Source organism: Geotrypetes seraphini, chromosome 9 (assembly GCF_902459505.1).
Source record: "Geotrypetes seraphini chromosome 9, aGeoSer1.1, whole genome shotgun sequence".
Classification (NCBI taxonomy): Eukaryota; Metazoa; Chordata; class Amphibia; order Gymnophiona; family Dermophiidae; genus Geotrypetes; species Geotrypetes seraphini.
In genome coordinates, this window is record NC_047092.1 from 123178262 (window position 1) to 123198128 (window position 19867).

Here is a 19867-nt window from a genome sequence, read left to right on the forward strand (position 1 = left end):
TAAAATGGAGAGGGTGCTTGCTATACAGCAAGGAAATTATCACAATTTTAAAAAGATTTGGGGGCCATTGATTACATATTATAATGATCAGACACCTTAAACACCTTGTTTTATATAAGATATAGGTGAGGTGGGATTGGGAAATATGATAATTGCTAATTGAATTATTATTAATAGATGGGGTGGGTGGGAAGGGATTATTTTATACTTTAATGATTATAAGTAAGATTATCAAGTGATTTGTTTAAAAATTTTCTGATTGATTATTATACACTTGTAAGATATGAAAATGAATAAAGATTTACACTAGTAAAAAAAAAAAAAATCCCAGGGCTAAACCTTGGTGAAGATTCAGGTAGATTCAAATCTAAAATGTTCACTTTTGATACCATAAGGGAGAAATTGCTCTGTCAGCATGATAAGGTTCAAATACTTGCCAGTTTTTTGCATATGCTGTGGAAGTAGATTTCTCCTAGCATGAAGCTAGAGAAGTCACCTCTTCTGAATATTCTCTGTATCTCAAATGTGACCTTTTCAAGAGCCATACATAAAACAAAAAGGAGCAAGATCTTCCGTGATTACTGATTTCTAAAGTAGGCTTCTCTTTATGTGATAGTTGCAGCAGCCAATCTGTCTTGAGGCATATTAGATCTGCAGGCTCAGGTTTCCTGGGCCAGTCCTGAGTTATCAGCTCCAGTTGCCCGGGGTGGGATGAGATTCTTTTGAAGCACTCAGCCTATCTTGGAAGCAGTGGGAACACATATATCAGATCCTTCAGCGGTCAAAGTTGTAATAATACATTCAGACCCATAGATCCACTTTCTAGCAGCTGAAGTGCAGAACCTTGATATTAGTTGTAAAAGTTTAGAACCTTGGTAGATCCTGTAAACGTCTGCCCCATTGGCTTGTTATGAGTGTGAAAGCCACGAGAGATGTTTCCAACTCTCCAGGATCGAGAGAGTATCTGCTGCGAAAGTCTCTGCTTAGGTATTATGTATTCTGGCAATATGCACTGCTAACAGAGTCAATAAGGGCTGTTCTGCCCAAGCTATCGACAGGTTTACCTACTGGGTCGCATTCACACCTTTGGTGTCTCTCTGTTAATGTAAGATGCCATTGTCGGAGAATATTTCATCACTTTTCTAAACCCATAGGACTAGATCTGTGGCTGCCACCATGAATCATAGGAATTATATTCCCATGCTTTTGGAGCTTTTTAACTCTGAAGAGACAAAACACTCTTGTTTCGGAAGAAAGGCCATCTATAACTTTGTGTTGAATCTTGCTTCCAAATACTCTAGATCAGTGTTCTTCAACTGCCGGTCCATGGTCTGAATCCGGTCCGCAGAAATTTCCTGCTGGTCCACAGGGCCGGCATGTGCATCAGGCCCGAAACTGTCAATGCGGCGTTATCTTCAGGCCGGCTCCCTCTTCCTCACTGCTGAATTGCAGCGGCTCCTATGCACGTCCTATGCCTGAACCGGAAGCCTTCTCTCTGACATTGCAACATCAGAGGGAAGGCTTCCAGATGAGGCGCAGGTGCTGCCTGCAGCTTTATGCACTGCATCAGTGAGGAAGAGGTAGTTGGCCCGAAGATAACACCAGGGACAGCATAAAATGGCCAGATGGGAGCAGGCCAGAAGATAAAGTATAGCATGGAGGGAGGGAGATATCAAAGGTAGGGGGAATGATTTTATTTTTGAATTTAGTGATTGAATTGTGTCAATTTTGAGAATTTGCATCTCCTGTCTGTATTTTGCACTTCAGGAAGAAATGCATTTGTTTCTCTTTCTTTGGGGTTGTACTGCATCTTAGGGTTTGTTTGTCATACAGAAAGCCGTTTCCCATGGAAGCAAGAGTGACCTTGCGCATGGTTCCCTCCTTCTTACTGAAGGTTGATTGACATTTCATGCCAACTAAGGTTTGGTTGCTTGCATTTCATCCTACAGGGTCCGATAAGAAAGACAAGGCCTTAAAGGTTTTCAACATCAGGAAAGTCCTATTGTGTTACTTGGAGGTGACTAATGAGTTTTGTCTCTTAGATCATATTTTCATGTTAACCAATTAGGCAAGATGAGACAGACCTGCTTCCAAGGCCACCATCTCTAGATGGATTCGTAGGATGATATCCTAAGTATACATCAGTTTCAGCAAACTGCCACCTATCTCGTTGAAGGCGCATTCGACAAAAGGTGTGGCCGCCTTTTGGGCGGAAGCACAAGCCATTCCACCTGAGATCTGTAGATCAGCAACCTGGTCCTCCCGTCATACTTTCACCAAGTTCTACAGGGTGGACATAGCAACACAGGAGGATGCCACTATCAGTTCCTTAGTACTCCGAGCAGGCTCATCTATTCCATCCTAAGGTTTGGAGACTGCTAAGGTATGTTTCTGAGGTTCAGCATACCATCCCTATTGTACTGGAAAAAAGAGATTCAAATCTTATCTTGCATAGAAACATGATGGCAGATAAAGGCCAAATGACCCATCCAGTCTCATAATCTTTTCTAGTAGATAGGGATTTTATGCTGAACCCCTTGCCCAGCAATTTATCTAAGGCGTCTGATTTCTTATTCACGCATAATGGCCAGCTCCATAGCTAAGATTTCACTGTCTGACTATTGGAGTCAGAAGAGACTGTATATAGGATTACAAGGGAGGAACGGTTGAGCTCCATAAATGTTCAGGCTGTTTGTTTATTGATTAATTTGTATTTTCTTAGATTCATTGTTCTTCTCAGAGGCTTGTTAATGTTTTAACTATATTACTGTTTCTTCAGTGATTTAACTTCAACTGAGCAGGTCAGACACTTGGTTTCAGGGAATTCCCCATATCTCTCCTCCTCTCTTCTTCTTAAGGGCTGTTGTTAGCTTTGGTATGAACTGAGTGGGACAACAGAGGCCTGTGGAGAGGGAAGAGGAGTTGAAAAGCTGTGCATGGCATCTTCTGCAGTATGTTCACGAGCACAGATGAATATAACTCCTATGATTCAGCATACCATCCCTAACTACTGGAAAAGATATTATCAAGATAAGTTTCAGTTGACTTAGTTTAAGTCCATAGAGATGCTTTGGCTGCACCTGAAATGAGCAGTTCATGAATAAAAATATACAAATATGTCTGATTTAAAGCAGTTCTGCAAAAAAGGGTGGGCTAAGATTACTCAATAGCAATATGAAAGAATGATATCAAATTATAGTAAGCATTTGGTTGAAATTATTGCTGCTTAAGATGGTGCAACTGTTTAAGTTTAGGGGGCAGTTACTTTTAACTATGGATGATAAATGGATAACTTTATTCCTTAAATGAAATTAATTTAAAAACTTGTGTTTTTTGTTTAAAGATCAGAAACCATTCAGTTTGACATACATGCAATAATGGGGAGGGGTGTGTGTTTTTTTCACATTATTGTAACCTCATAGTTTCAGTTCCTGTGAATAAGATAATGGGATATGAGGGCCTACAGTCAGTTTTCTGAGAAAAAAGGTAATTATGGTCAGGAAGTTGCAGATTCTGGGCCTATCCCAGAACTTGAGAATTTTGTTCACATCTTGTTGATTTTTTTTTTGCAGAAAGTACAGAAGGAGCCAATCCCTGAGGAACAGGAACTAGATTTTCGGCCTTCAGAAGAAGAAGAGCACTCAGATTCAGAAGGTAGCCACAATGAAGAAGCCAAAGAACCTGATAAGTTAGTAAAGAAGGAAGCTGAGAGGACAGAATGGGCTACTGCAGGTACAAAGGATGGATTTTCCTGTGGTAGATGTTAGCAATAAACTAAAATGGCCAAAATGTCAGTGTTAGTTCTAGGACTGGTACAAGGATATTAGACATTTTTGACAAACCTTCAATCTTGCGCCCTTTACCTGTACTCCCAGCACCACCATCACTAGTCATGATCACTCCAAAACCAGAATAATCTGGTTAAATGAGTTATTAGAAAACTAACACTTCACACCTAGAGGAGATTCGATATAAACTCGCAGAATACCAGCATACACTCCAATCAATACAGAACCATTCACTATCACAGCACATCCCTGGTGGAAAAAAAGCCTCAGGTTTAAAGAGCACACCCTATAGAACTCCTGAAAGGAGAACACAAAATAGGGTAGCTCACCTTCAATCATCGGCTGAAAAAATGCCAGCCAACACTTGACTATATAACATTCCTGGCCACTATCATATGCACAGCTTAAATTTTACATACACAAAAGCAATTTTACATAAACACACTGCAGAATTACAGCTGCTCACAAACTCCCAATGGGGCTCCCGTTTCATGGAACGAGAGCCCCGTAGGGAGTTTGTGACAACTGTAATTGCTGGATGGAAGCATCAACTGAATTGATAAGTACTTTGGTTTTCTGTTTTTGAAGAATTCATTACGTCTTCAGTTTTTGTGTATTATCTTTGAGCCCTGTGCTTTCATTAACTTTTTGAGATATAAAGAATTGCACTACTGGAACTGTACACTATTAACTGTTCTTTAAATAATTTATTCTCCTGGATCTGGGGTTGCAATTTTTGCAGTGTGTTTATGTAAAATTGCTTTTCTGTGTAATAGTGAATTGTTCTGCAGTGTTCTCCCCAGAAATTTTTTCCAGCCGGGTGGCATGAAAAAGTAGCCGGATGGGGCGGGATGGGGAAATTTGGTGGTGGAGAAAATGAAAAGGTCCTTTTACTAAGGCTTGCTAGCCATTTGAACACAAGTTAAACGCTAACATGTCCATTATAGTTTATGGATGCGTTAGCATTCAGTGTGCGCTAAAACAGCTAGCACGCCTTAGTAAAAAGATCACTAAATGTGCACTATTTTTATTAGTTAATTGTTATAAATTATTTTCCAGTGCTCAATATGACTTTCTTTTTTAAGGTTTAACACTTAGGCAGTGTACCAGTAGCATTTAAGCCACCCTTGAAAAAAAGTAATGCAGATCCTCTTATTCCGAATAACTGCTGGCCAGTATCAAATCTTCCATTTCTTTCAAAACTACTGTATTCAACCAACTTCAAACTCATGTTGAATCAGTTAATGTTTTGCATCCCCAGCAATCTGTGTTTTAAGACACAGCACAGAGACAGTAGTTCCTGCCTTAGGGCTCCTTATACAAAGCTGCGATAGCAATTCTGCCACAGCAAATGCACTGAAGCCCATAGGAATTGAATGGACTTTGGTGCATTTGCCATGGGAGAATTGCTACTGTGGCTTTGTAAAAGGGACCCTTACTTAGTGAACTCCATACTAGTCACCTAGAGACCAATGTTTCTCAACTTCTTCAAGCCAAGTACCCCCTAAGTCTAAGAAATACCAACTGAGTACCTCAGTCCAAGCTCCGTCCCTGACCCCACTCCCATTATACTAGTACTCATTGTAATGCAATTTCTTCCATTCATTTTTCATGTACACACAACCCTACTGTGCAACCATTAAAATACTCCTCCTCAATGTCAAAATTATAAAAATCCTATTAATACAAAAATAATAATAATGCAGAATACATTTATAAGTCCAACTTTAAAAGCAAGGATAAGCCTCCCCCAATACACCCCCAAACAATAAGATGTATAATCTAGAAAAGTATTTCTCTACAGCACTGCAATGCATCAATAACCCCAGGACTACCGTACTAGGAAAACAATACCTTCCTTGAATAAGTCAAAGGATACTAAGGAGAAAACATGTTCATTCAGGTGCAGCAGAGCAGAAAGATGCACACTAGTTCTATTCATGGTACTCAGAAAAAACCCCAACAAAACACATCCTTCAAAAAACAGGCTCAGGTTTTTTACAGTTTTTCCTCTATCTCCCTCAACAGCCCATCCTTCCATGTTACAACTTTGTATACCATTCAAAACACAGATGTCATAATCTAATGCACTTGTCTACGCCAGGCATCCTTGTCCATGCTGTACCAACCTGCTACAGATAAACTATAAAACTAAGCACAAAAACATTTTGCCATCCCTTGCCTCCAACAAATCAGCATATCTAAGACCATAATGCCTTAAAACCTCATATCGCCTATATACTGTTTACGGCTCACATTGGGCAGTTAAAAATTATCACATTCTTCAAGCATCCAGTCCCTGCTCTATTAAATAACACCAGTTATAACCCTCCCACTGCAGAATCTTTTTTTTTTTTTGGAGGGGGGGCAAAGTCGCAACGGTTCATAGTCATTTGTGCGCAGGACTTCAGCGCGCCGACATTTTAGCGCAGACAAATCAGCACAAGACTCCAACACGCCATCTAAAAAGTTACTTTTAAAAAGCTCCGACGTGGGGTGTGAGTGGGGACCCCTCCCCCCCCCAGTTTACTTCATACTGTTTGCGCTGCCATTGGGGGGAGTTGTGGGGTTGGAACCCTCCATTATAGAGTAAACTTAACTTTTTCCCAATTTTTTAGGAAAAAGTTCAGTTTTCTCTATAATGACACCCCCCCAACGGCAGCGCAAAGAGTATGAAGTAAAGTGGGGAGGTTCTGCTGCTACCCTTGCTGACTGCCTAGTCTTACCTAATGTTTTGGCTGATCCTTGCTTATTCTGGTATTATTAATGAGAGTGAGAAAGAAACAGCATGTAATGGTAAGGAAGGGCTTATACAGAATGCATTGTGCACCCAGAAATTCACAGCCTCATCACTCATTCAAATAACCCATGGCAATTTACAGAGCAAACGTTGTCTGTAATAGAAGAAGTCAGGACTTCATCACCAGCCCATTGCTCAGGCAGTCCTCCAGAACCCCAGCTACAAGAGCTGGCCCTGTGCAGCCCATCTAATGAGAGAGAACAGAGATCTCCAGAACCAACAGAAAAACCAGAGGTACAGAAAGAGAATGCATTAGAGAATACGCTACCACCCAAAGCGCCTAGCAAGGTGGAAGGTATGTAGGCACATCTATACCTTATGCTGATATTAAATACTATTGGTGCTTGAATACTTGGTTATGCTGTATCATGGGAATATTTATTTCTCTTTGTCCCTCTTACAGAAGTGATACCTGCTGCTTCTTCACTCATGTCACAGAGACCACCAGATGCAACTGCTGCTTCTACTCCACTTCCTCCTTGCTCTTCTCCTATTTTCACTCATGACCCTAGCCCCCAGTTATTACCAACACCAGTTACTGCGGCTCCTGGAATGGGGAACATTCCCATTGAGCTTGATGATGATGAGGGACTAAAGCACCTGGAGCAGGCAAGGATTTTATAAGCAGATTATTCTTCTAGTGGCACATTAGAGGGTGAAGGCTCTATAATTTGTAGAACCAGCTGCACGCTTCTTGAGAGAGCAGGACAATACAACCTTTGAACAAGTGAAATAAGAATTATTTAAATATTTATATTGTAAGCTTTTGAGACATTAGGGGAATAGTTTTCAAACTGAATTGTTGCAGTATTGGATAGTTTTTACGTGCCATCTTTGCAGCAGATTCCAGAGCAATTTATGATCCTAGGGATAAAGTATCTGCAGATATTTTGCACCTTCTTTTAGTACGTACATTTCATCCATCCCCTTACATACACGCAGGTGTATTGCCACATAATATGGTTACAAGTATACATAATATGTAATGATGTGTCTACTTTTATCCTGATAAAGAGTAGGCCATTTTCAGATATCCCCTTTAAATGGGTTGATCAGTATTTATCTGGATAAATACTTGTAATTTATGAAAATTGACCTCAACAGCCAGATGTTTGTTTATCTTATCATGAGGAGCCCTATTAAGAGTTAAAAGTTCATGTACAGCATAAACTCCATTGATGCTCCTTGTGACACTGGGCAATTTAACCCTTGGACCCACCATACTTGGACTTACTATATACTTGAATGTAACTTACTTTGGTTTTTTTAAAATTCTTTATTCAATTTTAGAACATCAATTGTGTACAAAAGAAGATGTATTTACATGCATTACAGCACAATATACTTAACAGAAAAAAAAACAAGACTTATTTTCTCCCACCCACTTTCCAATTTACAAACACCTCATAAAAATGCTTGTAATCAACTCTTCTATATTTCTTAACAAATGCCAAAACATATCTCCCTCCCCCCTCCCCGGATGTGCATGTTTCCCTCAGTTTATACAAATAAACCAATCTTTATAATATTTAGTTAATGGTTCCCAAACTTCCATAAATTTGTTATAATAACCCTTCTCAATGGCCATAAACTTTTCCATTTTAAAGATATAACTTAGGGATTCCCACCAGAATGAATAATTTAATGTATCCCAATTTTTCCAATTCTTTAAAATATGCTGCATGTTAATTCACAGCTAGATCCTCAGATGCACCACTCCACGTTCAAACTGCTTTCATAACGTTAAGCTTGATGTGCAAAATCTTCACCGGATCACTATAATGCCTGTTCTAAATTATTTAAATTTTTCTATCTTTTTACTAGTATTTTCAACCTTTCAGAGATAATCAGTAATAAATATTTAGTTTCAAACTTATCTTTTTACGTTTGTGGTCTCATTTTTCTAGGGACTTTCTATAGCCAACATGTTTTGCTGGAGAAAGCTTTTTCAAGGCTGGGTCCCTTTATAAAAGCAACCGTGTTTTAGGACAAATACACATCACCTAAAAGGCCTTATACTTTAAATCAGACAAAGCTACATTAGTGAAAAATTAAAGATAATTTACCTAATCGTTGTACGCCATCATCTCGACCACTGCTTCTATGTGAATAAAGATAGTGGCGGCGTGCTTACACTCCCCCTATTTATATTACTTCCAGAGCGGGACAGCTGAGTGAGACGCGATCAAAACGCAGTGACGTCACCACTGCCGAGCCGCACAGGGAAACATAATATACCTACTAATCCCGCCCTACTAGACTAAGAAGACTCCACTCATACTGAAAGATTTCAATTCTCTTAGCCAGTATATCACAATTACGCTTTTAACACAAGTTTATTCATAAATACCAGTTAGATCAAAGAGCCCCATTCTAATTCTTCATTTAACCCATCCGGAGCCACTGTTTTCAGAGAGGGTCACCAACGGATAACTACATCTTTTTTGACCAAATTAGCATAATGGGTGATTTACAACTTTTATTTTCAATTTGACAAAAAATTTTATAGACAAACTCAAGGTATAGCTATGGGAGCTACTCTGTATGTGGGTAGATTTGAGGCTAAAGAACTGTATGGTTCCATATATTATCAAAAAATCAAGATATAGAAGCGCTTCCTTGACGATCTCTTCTTCATCTGGTTGGGTACGGAAGAAGAGCTCAAAGATTTTCTGATTTGGCTCAATGATCGGGATCCTAACTTAAAGTTTACTATTACATATAGTAAAAATTCCATAGATTTTTTAGACATTCATATCCAGAGAGAAGGTAACCATTTAATAACTGACCTCTATAGGAAACCGGTTGCTCGTAACAATTTTCTTCATTTTTCAAATTACCATCCTTACAAACTGAAATTTAACCTACCCATTAGTCAGTTTTTGAGGTTGCGGAGAATATGTTCTACAAAGGAGAAATTTCAAGTAGCAGCTAATGATCTGACACGAAGATTTTTGAACCGTGAATACCCGATCAAAGCAGTTAAACAAGCATATCTAAGGTCAAAATTTGCACAAAGACAACTTCTTCTGAAAGAATCCACTATACAAAAAGATGATGGGAGAATGACCTGTGTTTTACCATACTCGGAAGCAGCGAAACAATTGATTCCATAGTGGTTTTGACGAAATACCTAGATTTACTTTCACTAGGGGTAGGTCTTTAGGACAACTCTTGACCCAACATAAACAACAGAGATATGAACCGATAGGCACAGGTTCACATATGAAATGTGGTAATTGCCAATGGTGCCAATATACAATTGAAGGAGAAGAATGGTTGGATATCCATACTAAGATCATTATTAAGGCTAGAGAGAATACTACATGTAAGACAGCAGGAGTCATCTATATTATTATCTGTCCGTGTAATAAAGTCTATGTCGGATGTACTAAACACCCGATACAAGTGAGATTTAAATGAGCACAAATTGAGACTCATCAATGAGAATATTAAAGCCCCTCTAGTGCAGCATTGGCTGCTTAAGAAACACAACATCAGGGATATTAGATGGAGGATTATTGACAACATACAGGGTAGGGAAGGAGGGAACATAGTAGAACTATTGAATTTTAAAGAACAGAGGTGGATCTACCATTTGAAAACAGTGGCTCCGGATGGGTTAAATGAAGAATTAGAATGGGGCTCTTTGTTCTAACTGGTATTTACGAATAAACTTGTGTTAAAAGCGTAATTGTGATATACTGGCTAAGAGAATTGAAATCTTTCAGTATGAGTGGAGTCTTCTTAGTCTAGTAGGGCAGGATTAGTAGGTATATTACGTTTATCCCAGGACAAGCAGGCAGCATATTCTTGACTGATGGGTGACGGCACCGACGGAGCCCCGGTACGGACAATTTTAGAGTGATTGCACTCTAAGAACTTAGAAAGTTCTAGTTAGGCCGCACCGCGCATGCGCGAGTGCCTTCCCGCCCGACGAAGGCGCGCGATCCCCAGTTTCTTAGTTTCCGCGGAGCTAAGAAGACGCGTGTTTCCAACGGCTGTTGGAAAATTTTTTCTCGCCTTCCCGCTCGCGCATTTTTTCTTGTCGTGAAGTGTTCACGTTCTTGTTTTCTTTCTTTTCTTAAAAAAAAATATATATATACAGTATATAATTTTTTCCGATTTTTTTCCGGTCGGCCCCGGCGGGGCCTGTTGGCACCATCGAAGCCTCGGGCTTCGATTTTGCTACGGCCGTTTTTCCCTTCATGCCCCCTTCACCGGGTTTTAAGAAGTGTCAGCGGTGTGCACGTCCTATTTCCCTTTCCGACCCACACAAGTGGTGCCTTCAGTGTCTGGGTCCGGACCATAGGGCTGAAACGTGCACCCGCTGCAGTTCTCTCCAAAAGAGAACTCTAAAGAACCGCCAAATTCAACAGCGGATTCTTTTCGGGGCCGCCATGGAAGTTCCCTCGACATCGACACCGACAACTTCCTCCAAATCGGCACCGGTGACTTCGACACCGCAAGATCCATCCTCGGTGTCGCACCCTGTAGGTAAGCCGGCTAAGAAGCCATCCCCTATTGTCCTTGGCCCGCCAGTCGAACAAGCAGTGAGTCAAGTCCTGCAGACTGCGCGCCGGCCCCGCAAACGCTCCGCTCCCATTGAAGTCACTGCCTCTTCATCGGCATCGACTTCGCCTGAGCGTCGAGCTGCACCGCAGGTATCGAGCAAGAAAAAACCGGTACCGGTGCCATCGGGCCCGTCTTTGGATGAGAGAATAGCATCCATCCTTCAGACCCAACTTAAGGAGCAATTACAACACTTGCTCCCAGCTCTCTTAGCTCCACACCTTCCAGTGTCGGTACCTACTGAGCCTTCGGTGCCGATGGTCGAACAGCCTATTCTGTCGGCATCGACGTTATCGGCACCGCAAAAATCTGTCTCTATGCCGATTCTCTCGGCAGAACCAAAGTCTCTTCGACGCACCGCTTACTCAACTTCTGAGCCGGTGCTGTTCTCTGACACCCGTACCGCTGTACAGTCACCCGGTACGGTGTCCATGCGATCAGGTAAATTGGTGCGCAAGACCAAGCATACCGAGCCTTCTACTCCCCTTTCTCAAGGCCGTCTTTCATCGGTACGGGACCCTGATTTGTGGGATGATTTTGACGACCCTCTCGGTACCGAGGCAGATTATTCTTCAGATGAGGATGATCCATCGGTGCAGGATCCTGCTAACAAGCCAGAGCACTCGTCCTTCACCAAATTTCTTAAGGAAATGTCAGACACCCTTTCCATCCCTCTAGAGTCTGACTCTAAAAAATCCAAGACATTTCTTGATGCTTTGGATTTCGACCAGCCTCCTAAAGAATTTTTGACCCTAGGAAGCTGGAATCTCTTTATAAAGTGATTCCCATACCAGGGTTTGACAAACCCCAGCTGCCCCATGCTCCCCAGCTGGTGGAGTCAACCCTCAAAAAATCGGCAGGCTCTAGTGTGTACGCCTCTGTCCCTCCTGGTAGAGAGGGCAAGGCCATGGATAAATTTGGAAAAAGGCTTTACCAAAATGCAATGTTGGCCAACCGTTCAGGTAATTATGCGTTTCACTTCTCTTTTTACCTGAAACATCTGATTCAATAAGTGGCCTCTTTTCAAAAGTATCTTCCTGACCGTAAACTTCCTGCATTTCAGCAATGCACTTCCAGTCTTCTGCAACTCAGGAAGTTTATGGTCCGTTCCATCTATGATACTTTTGAACTTACATCCCGTGCCACGGCTATGTCTGTGGCGATGAGACGATTAGCATGGCTACGAGTCTCAGACCTTGATGTGAACCACCAGGACCGCCTTGCCAATGCCCCCTGCCTGGGTGACGAACTGTTTGGAGAGTCTATGGATACCACCACTCAAAAACTCTCTGCCCATGAGACGAGGTGGGATACCTTGTTGAAAAATAAAAAGAAGCCTCCTCCTCCTCGTCCTTTTAGACAACAACCTTCATATCAGAGGCGGTTTTCTGCTCGGCCGGTTCAGCCTCATCCTCCTCAACCTCGGAGGCAACGGCAACAACATCAACAGGCTCGTCAGCAACAGCAGCCTGCTATCAAGCCTGTCACTCAGACTAAGCCGACTCAGCCCTTTTGACTCCCTTCTCCAGGGCATTGCCAGTCTTCCTCCCTTCCGTCCTCTTCCGCAGCCCATAGGAGGTCGACTAAACATTTTTCACTCTCGATGGGAAGTAATCACCACCGACCAGTGGGTGCTCTCGATCATAGCCCACGGCTACTCCCTCAATTTTCAGACTCCTCCACCGTTAGGCCTGCCAAAAGAGTCTGCTTCCAATAAGTCTCAGTCCCTCCTTCTGGCTCAAGAGGTTCAATCCCTCCTTCTTCTCAATGCCATCGAAGAAGTTCCTCCAGAGAGGTCAGGGATTTTACTCCAGGTACTTTCTAGTTCCCCAAAAGACCGGAGACCTCCGACCTATCTTAGATCTCAGAGATCTCAACAAATGTTTGGTCAAGGAGAAGTTCAAAATGCTCTCTCTTGCCACCCTCTTCTCTCTCAGGACGACTGGCTATGCTCCCTCGATCTCAAAGAGGCTCACACACACATTCCTATCCATCTGATGTCCAGGCAATTCCTACGATTTCTTATCAACCAACATCATTATCAGTACAAGGTGTTACCCTTCGGTCTGGCCTCCTCTCCCAGGGTGTTCACCAAATGCCTAATTGTGGTAGCGGCCTATCTTCGCTCTCACAACTTTCAAGTCTTCCCTTATCTGGACGACTGGCTGATCAAAGCTCATACACCTCAGGCTGTTCTGCTTGCCACCAATCAGACCATTCACTTCCTTCGCCTGTTGGGGTTCGAAATCAATCTGCCCAAGTCGCACCTCATTCCAACTCAGCGACTGCAGTTCATTGGAGCCATTCTGGACACTGTTCTGATGAGGGCGTTTCTTCCATCAAACCGCCTTCAAACCATCCTTCATCTCTGTCAGCAGGTGTTTCAGCAGACTACCATCTCTGCAAATCACATGATGGTGCTCTTGGGGCACATGGCCTCCACAGTACATGTCACCCCCTTCGCACGTCTCCACCTGCGTACTCCTCAATGGACCCTAGCGACTCAGTGGTCACAAGCGACAGATCCTTGTTCACAGCACATATCTGTGACCTCGTCTCTTCGACAGTCGCTTCTTTGGTGGTTGACATCTTCAAATCTTTCCAGAGGTCTACTGTTCCATCTACCTCCTCATCATTTTGTCATCACCACAGACGCATCCCCTTATACCTGGGGAGCTCACCTGAACGAATTCCAAACTCAGGGGTTTTGGACTGCCCAGGAAAAGAAACACCACATCAATTTCCTGGAACTACGAGCGATGTTTTATGCCCTCAAGGCTTTTCAACATCTTCTCTCTCCTCAAATACTTCTCATTTGCACAGACAATCAAGTTGCAATGTACTACATCAACAAACAGGGAGGGACGGGCTCTCGCCTGTTGTGTCAGGAAGCCCAAAGGATCTGGTCTTGGGCAACAGCTCGTCACTTATTCCTGAAGGCTGTCTACATTCAAGGAAAAAAGAATTCCTTAGCAGACAATCTCAGCAGAATTCTCCAACCTCACGAATGGACTCTCGACCCTTTGACTCTCCAGTCCATTTTCGCTCAATGGGGCACTCCTCAAGTGGACCTTTTTGCAGCTCCTTGCAATCATCAGCTGCCCCTGTTTTGCTCCAGACTCTACTCTCCTCACCGTCTGGCAGCGGATGCATTTCTCCTAGATTGGACCAATCTCTTCCTATATGCATTTCCTCCTCTACCGCTCATGCTGCGGACATTGTTCAAGCTCAGGAGGGAACGAGCCACAATGATTCTCATCGCTCCACAGTGGCCCAGGCAGCATTGGTTCTCCATTCTACTTCAACTCAGTTCCAGGGAACCCATACTTCTTCCACTGTTTCCTTCTCTGCTTACTCAGCATCAGCAGACACTACTGCATCCCAACTTACAGTCTCTGCACCTGACAGCTTGGTATCTCTCGGGCTGACTTCGGCTCACTCACTCCTTTCCCAACCTGTCCGTTCTATCATTGATGCTTCCAGGAAACTGACCACGCTTCAGTGTTATCAACAGAAGTGGTCTCGGTTTTCCTCCTGGTGCCTCTGCCATCACCATAATCCCTTGTCTCTGGCAGTGGAAATGGTGTTGGACTATCTTCTTTCCTTGTCTGACTCTGGTCTCAAATCTACTTCCATCAGAGTTCATCTTAGTGCCATTTCTGCCTTTCATGAGCCAATTCATGGAAAACCCCTCTCGGCTCATCCTTTGGTTTCTAGGTTCATGAGGGGCCTTTTCAATGTGAAACCACCTCTTAAGCCCCCTCCTGTAGTCTGGGATCTCAATGTGGTTCTTTCTGCTTTAATGAAGCCTCCTTTTGAACCTTTGGCCACAGCGCATTTCAAATTTCTTACTTGGAAAGTGGTCTTCCTTATAGCTCTCACTTCTGCCAGGAGGGTCAGTGAGCTGCATGCACTAGTGGCCGATCCACCTTTCACTGTTTTTCACCATGATAAGGTGGTCCTCCGTACACATCCAAAGTTTCTCCCTAAGGTTGTGTCTGACTTTCATCTTAATCAGTCCATTGTCCTACCTGTATTTTTTCCAAAGCCTCATACTCATCCAGGTGAACAAGCTTTGCATACCTTGGACTGTAAACGTGCTCTGGCTTACTATCTTGAACGCACCAAACCTCACAGATCATCTCCTCAACTGTTTTTGTCCTTTGATCCTAACAAGTTGGGTCATCCTGTATCTAAACGCACCCTATCCAATTGGCTTGCTGCTTGCGTTTCATTCTGTTATGCTCAGTCGGGCCTGACACTGGAAGGCTCTGTCACGGGCCACAAGGTTAGAGCTATGGCAACGTCTGTAGCTTTCCTCCGTTCCACTTCCATTGAGGAAATCTGCAAGGCTGCTACTTGGTCCTCAGTTCATACTTTTACATCTCACTATTGTCTGGATGCATTCTCCAGACGGGATGGACACTTCAGCCAATCTGTTTTATAACATTTGTTTTCCTAATGGCCAACCTTCCCTCCATCCCTCTTTTTGTTAGCTTGGAGGTCACCCATCAGTCAAGAATATGCTGCCTGCTTGTCCTGGGATAAAGCACAGTTACTTACCGTAACAGGTGTTATCCAGGGACAGCAGGCAGATATTCTTGCGTCCCTCCCACCTTCCCGGGTTGGCTTCTTAGCTGGCTTATCCTAACTGGGGACCGCGCACCTTCGTCGGGCGGGAAGGCACTCGCGCACGCGCGGTGCGGCCTAACTAGAACTTTCTAAGTTCTTAGAGTGCAATCACTCTAAAATTGTCCGTACCGGGGCTCCGTCGGTGCCGTCACCCATCAGTCAAGAATATCTGCCTGCTGTCTCTGGATAACACCTGTTACGGTAAGTAACTGTGCTTTCCCTGTGCGGCTCGGCAGTGGTGACGTCACTGCGTTTTGATCGCGTCTCACTCAGCTGTCCCGCTCTGGAAGTAATATAAATAGGGGGAGTGTAAGCACGCCGCCACTATCTTTATTCACATAGAAGCAGTGGTCGAGATGATGGCGTACAACGATTAGGTAAATTATCTTTAATTTTTCACTAATGTAGCTTTGTCTGATTTAAAGTATAAGGCCTTTTAGGTGATGTGTATTTGTCCTAAAACATGGTTGCTTTTATATAGGGACCCAGCCTTGAAAAAGCTTTCTCCAGCAAAACATGTTGGCTACAGAAAGTCCCTAGAAAAATGAGACCACAAACGTAAAAAGATAAGTTTGAAACTAAATATTTATTACTGATTATCTCTGAAAGGTTGAAAATACTAGTTAAAAGATAGAAGAATTTAAATAATTTAGAACAGGCATTATAGTGATCCGGTGAAGATTTTGCACATCAAGTTTAACGTTATGAAAGCAGTTTGAACGTGGAGTGGTGCATCTGAGGATCTAGCTGACATTCACTCTACTGAGTTCTTAGTGGAACAAGGTAGTTATTTGACTATGTATGAATGAATGTCTAGCACTACTTTATAAAGAAAAAGTGCAGTGTTTTTGAGCATGTTAATTCCTGTCATTATAAACAAAAGTTTGTTATTTTTTGCTGAAATTTGACTTACTTTGAACTACAACTGAAAAAAAGGCTTGAGCCAACCCCCCACCCCACCCCCCCAAAAAATATAGTAGTTTCTCTCAAGCTCTTTTTTTTTTGTTTTTTTTTTTTTTTTTTGTTCATTGTAGTCTGCATTTTTGTTTACTGTGAGTTGCCTGGCTATTGCCCTAGTTCTTTGCAAACTTTGCTGTGTGCTGTGAATGATGCTAGGGTCTAACCCTGCATTTTTGAGCTGAATTCTTTTCCATTGCAGCAAGCTGAAAAAATGGTAGCATATCTGCAGGACAGTGCACTAGATGATGAAAGACTGGCAGCAAAAATCCGAGAGCACAGAGCAAAAGTAGTCTCTATGCCTCTGTCGCATGAAATATTGCAGAAATGGTTCTACAAGGATCCCCAAGGTGAAATTCAAGGTGAGTCACTCTTAGATATTGATTTAAATTTTCCTGTTTTCAGAAAAAATGGTGTATGTTTTTGAAAGAAAACATTTAAAGAATGATATTCCCCTTAAAGAATGCACTGAACTCCCCACAGGTCCAAAAAGAAAGAGCCAGACAGGGGTAATATCTGTTATATTCGTGTGTGGTAGCTCAGTAATGTACTCTTAGGCCCTGATGCTCTAAAGTCACCGTGCCTTTAATGATCAATGCTAAACCAGATCTTACTAATTTAGCATCAAAGTATTTTATCTACCATGGCACTTATTGGCTTACCGCGGTCTTTTCTGTGCTTTGTAGCAGCCTTCGAGTATGCTTTTTAAATGTAGTACAACAAGGTCATTAATATTAAAACGAGGTCTCCGGGCGATGCCCAGACATTACCTGGTGGTGCACAAACTGAAATGCTGACCTTTAATTAATCAAATCCACGCACAAATTTTGAAATTATTATCAAGGTGCCCAAACATTCAATTTATAAATATAGCCAAAATATAAACTTATTTAAGGCTATGAAGCCACCTTGTGTATGATTTTCAAAAATATTTTTTAGAATTTTTTACCAATTTTTTACCCGACCCTCAGTGGCACCACTCAGGACTCAAACTTCTTATTGTCCTGAGCTTTACGTGTCTGCTCGTCATCGGAACATTTTTCATAGAGCTTTCCGCTATTTATATTTATATTTATGCTTTTCTTATAAAGATACTTTCTTATAAAGATAAATACTTAGCTTAAAATATGGCTAAGTCTTCTTGGTTAGAGATGTCAGCACTAATAAGGGATATCAACCTTGAAAAAGCAAGCGAGGCGAAACATGTCGGCTTTGATATCCCTTATTAGTGCTGACATCTCTAACCAAGAAGACTTAGCCATATTTTAAGCTAAGTATTTATCTTTATAAGAAAGTATCTTTATAAGAAAAACATAAATATAAATATAAATAGCGGAAAGCTCTATGAAAAATGTCCCGATGACGAGCAGACACGTAAAGCTCAGGACAATGAGAAGTTTGAGTCCTGAGTGGTGCCACTGAGGGTCGGGTAAAAAATTGGTAAAAAATTCTAAAAAAGACCTTTAATTAATGGCAGGTCAGAAAGTGCCAGTATTGTGTTAAAAATGCGGCTAAGGCACATCTCGTGTGGGTGCGTCAGAGGCTGCCCATTGCATGCGAAACAGAAGTTACAAAAACTACATTCATATTTGAGGGGGGGCATGTGGAGAGCTGCCATACCATTTGCATGAGGATTCAGACACACAAACTCTGAGTTATATATCTTCAGACCTCAGCCAGTGCTGCTGCATAAATCTAACTTATCCAGTATATGCAGACTAATGTATCAAAATTGTCATCGGTCACTTAAACATTTATCGTTTGCATTAAATAGATTTAAAATTGTTTTAAACTTAGTATTCAAATACTCATCTGTTTTTAAATTAGATGAATGGCCGGGGATTTAGTTTTGATATAGATTTTATGTTTTGCCTTAGCAAAACACCTCTCAACCTGCTGTCACTATAGCTCCTGCATCTAGGGCTAGATGCAATAAACAGGATCGGTAAGACTGTGTAGGCCCTCTCCAATCTGATTTTTGGCCAATTCTAAAATAGTTATTGATGCACTAAAAATTTTGCATGCAAATAATTTGGGTGGAGGTTCGTTGTAATCCCCATCTCCCTGTCTGATTGATCACTGTGAGAGTGACTCTCACACATGCTCAGAGCCGGCAGGGGAAGCCCCAAAGCAGGCTCCTGCCATTTAGCTGTTTGGAGCAGAAAACAATTTTTTTCTTTTTTTTAATGGGCACAGATTCTGTGTATGTGTTACAGATGCACAATATCTTCCCCATAAAAAAGACACCCCCTCCCAACACCGATGACAACCCTCACTGACAATCGCCGATGAACCAGCTCCCAGGATCGACAATTCCCCCCCTCCGCACTAGTGAAATCAGCAGGATGGATGCCACTCTCCCCCCCTCCCCCGAGTGAGAATAAAATTGGCAGGGGGAATGCCCATTCCTTCCTGCCTTGCCAAACCCGTCCCCCCGCGTGGAAAAAATTGACAGGAAGGATGATGCCCACTCCCTCCTGCCAACAGAGCCCCCCCCCCACCTTCCACCCCCTCAAAAAAAGGCAGGATGGATGCCCACTCCATCCTGCCACTGGAGGCTCCCACAGACACCCGCCCCCCTTCCCGTGTACCTTTTTCAGAAGTTTGAAGCAGGAGGGAAGCACTGTCCCTCCAGCTCCAAGACCTGCTGATCCAAAATGGTGGACCTTCCCTCTTTTGTGAATCACTTGATGCGCTGAGAGGGCCTAAGGCCCTGATTGGCTTATACTCCTTAGGCCCCTCCCCATACATCACATGGGATACAGAGGGAGTGAGCCCAAGGCCCTGATTGGTTCAGATGCCTAAGGTGTCTGATCCAGTCAGGGCCTTGGACCCCCTCCTCATGCATCACATGTTGCACTGAGAAAGAAGGCCCTCCATTTTAGATTGACAGGCCTTGGAGCTGGAGGGACCATGCCTGCTTCCAACTTCTGAAAAAGTTACTGGGGGGTGGGTGGAGGAGGTTGAGGGAGCGTCCGGTGGCAGGAGGCAGTGGGCATCCTGCTTTTTTTTTTTTTTTAGAGTGGGGTGGAAAGGGGAGGTTAGGGGATTAGTTCGGGGGAGGGCCTCCGTTGGCAGGAGGGAGTGGGCATCCTCTCTGACAATCTTCTTTCGTGTG

At 42.7% G+C, this 19867-nt stretch overlaps 1 protein-coding gene across 4 annotated transcripts in view; it reads left to right on the top strand.

Annotated features, from left to right (window-relative positions):
* Positions 1 to 19867, top strand: part of GIGYF2 (GRB10 interacting GYF protein 2) — a 674098-nt gene that overhangs the window by 386795 nt on the left and 267436 nt on the right. For 3 of the 4 annotated variants that reach the window (XM_033959534.1, XM_033959537.1, XM_033959535.1), the window contains 4 exons: positions 3573 to 3732; positions 6671 to 6883; positions 6992 to 7197; positions 16952 to 17111. In XM_033959534.1, coding sequence (XP_033815425.1) covers positions 3573 to 3732; positions 6671 to 6883; positions 6992 to 7197; positions 16952 to 17111 — 739 coding nt within the window. The remainder of the gene's footprint in view (positions 1 to 3572; positions 3733 to 6670; positions 6884 to 6991; positions 7198 to 16951; positions 17112 to 19867) is intronic. The other variant, XM_033959536.1, reaches the window with a different exon arrangement.